The 1,442-nt window shown below is 36.3% G+C and overlaps 1 protein-coding gene across 1 annotated transcript; it reads right to left on the bottom strand.

Annotated features, from left to right (window-relative positions):
* Positions 1-141: 141 nt before the first annotated feature.
* LOC102281169 (olfactory receptor 5T1-like) lies at positions 142-1,182 on the bottom strand. Its single transcript, XM_070366856.1, has one exon. The coding sequence runs from the start codon at positions 1,144-1,146 to the stop codon at positions 142-144; it is 1,005 nt and encodes a 334-aa protein (XP_070222957.1). The 5' UTR covers positions 1,147-1,182.
* Positions 1,183-1,442: the final 260 nt, after the last annotated feature.

Raw genomic sequence — 1,442 nt, 5'->3', positions numbered from 1 at the left:
TGTAGTTGGTTGACTATAATCTTTATTTTAAACATCTAAGAATAACAGTTAGACACAAATAAAGAAACAGAAAATATTTTAATTACAACTTTTTTATTTGAAAACAATAAACACCAGTCATAATTTATTTCAATTTAATGTTTAGTGTGAAAAATATACTTTGTTGATAAACCAATTTTTCCCTAACACTTTCTTCATCGCATCCTTGACATCTTTGTTCCTCAAACTATAGATGATGGGATTCAGCATGGGAATTATGATGGTGTAAAATACAGACACGATCATGTCATGATCCAAGGCATAGCTGGAATTGGGTCTCACGTACATAAAGAGAACCGTACCATGAAAAATGGACACTCCAGTTAGGTGAGAGCCACACGTAGAAAAGACTTTCCTTCTCCCTTCAGCAGAACGCATCCTCAGAATGGCCAACAGGATGAAACCATAGGAGATCAGAACAATTAATATGGTGGATATCTCAATAGAGCCTGCAAAATAGAAAACTAGAAGCTGGTTCATGCGAGTGTCAGAGCAAGAAATAGCGAGGAGGGGAGGGATGTCACAGAACACATGTCTGATTTCATTGGATCCACAGAAGGAGAGGGTAAAAGTAGCCCCTGTGTGTAAAGTAGCATGCAAGACACCAACAACATAGCAGGAAATTATAAGTGGCACATAGACTCTGGGTGACATTGTAACTAAATACAGGAGAGGGTTGTAGATGGCTACATAGCGATCATAGGCCATTGCAGCCAGGATGAAGCATTCTGTGGTCCCACAAGTAAGAAAGAGAAACATCTGTGTGGCACATCCAAGAAAGGAAATGGTTTTATTCTCTGATAGGAAATTGATCAGCATTTTGGGGGTGATAACAGAAGAATAGCAGGCATCCAAGAATGATAATGCTGCCAGAAAATAGTACATGGGGTTGTGGAGCCGGGAATCCATAATGACCAAGAAAACCAACCCCAAATTTCCTATCATTGTAAAAAGATAGATTGCTAGAAATAGTAAAAATAGAAAGATTTGCACCTCAGAATCATCTGTAAAGCCCATCAGTATAAACATGGTGACCTCAGTGCTATTTTTCATCTGAATCCTGTATAAATCTAAGTCTGATGGTGACCCTGACATCTCAGTCTTCATTTTTACATTCCAAAAGCAATATATGGCAAAAATAGAGTCCACCAATTATATCTTCACATCTGTTTCTGAGAAATCCTTTTCAGTGAGGGAACAGTCCAATGATTAAAAGTTGTGTCCAAGTGGATGCATTACTCTATAAAAATAAATTAACTGCTGTTGATTAAATTTTCATGTTAAAAATAGTGCCAGTTTACATGTTTTAACTTCTAATTTATTTTCTGTTAAATTCATGACTGCTCACTTTCATATTATGTCATCTTAAAATCCACAAAGACAAATGAATATAAGTTTTTAAT

This window comes from Bos mutus, unplaced genomic scaffold, assembly GCF_027580195.1.
Source record: "Bos mutus isolate GX-2022 unplaced genomic scaffold, NWIPB_WYAK_1.1 CTG219, whole genome shotgun sequence".
Lineage (NCBI taxonomy): Eukaryota > Metazoa > Chordata > Mammalia > Artiodactyla > Bovidae > Bos > Bos mutus.
This window is presented reverse-complemented; position numbering and strand designations above follow the sequence as displayed.

Bases quoted from the DNA above. Each gene is read 5' to 3' on its own strand.
- LOC102281169 (XM_070366856.1), bottom strand. From the start codon at position 1,146: ATGAAGACTGAGATGTCAGGGTCACCATCAGACTTAGATTTATACAGG.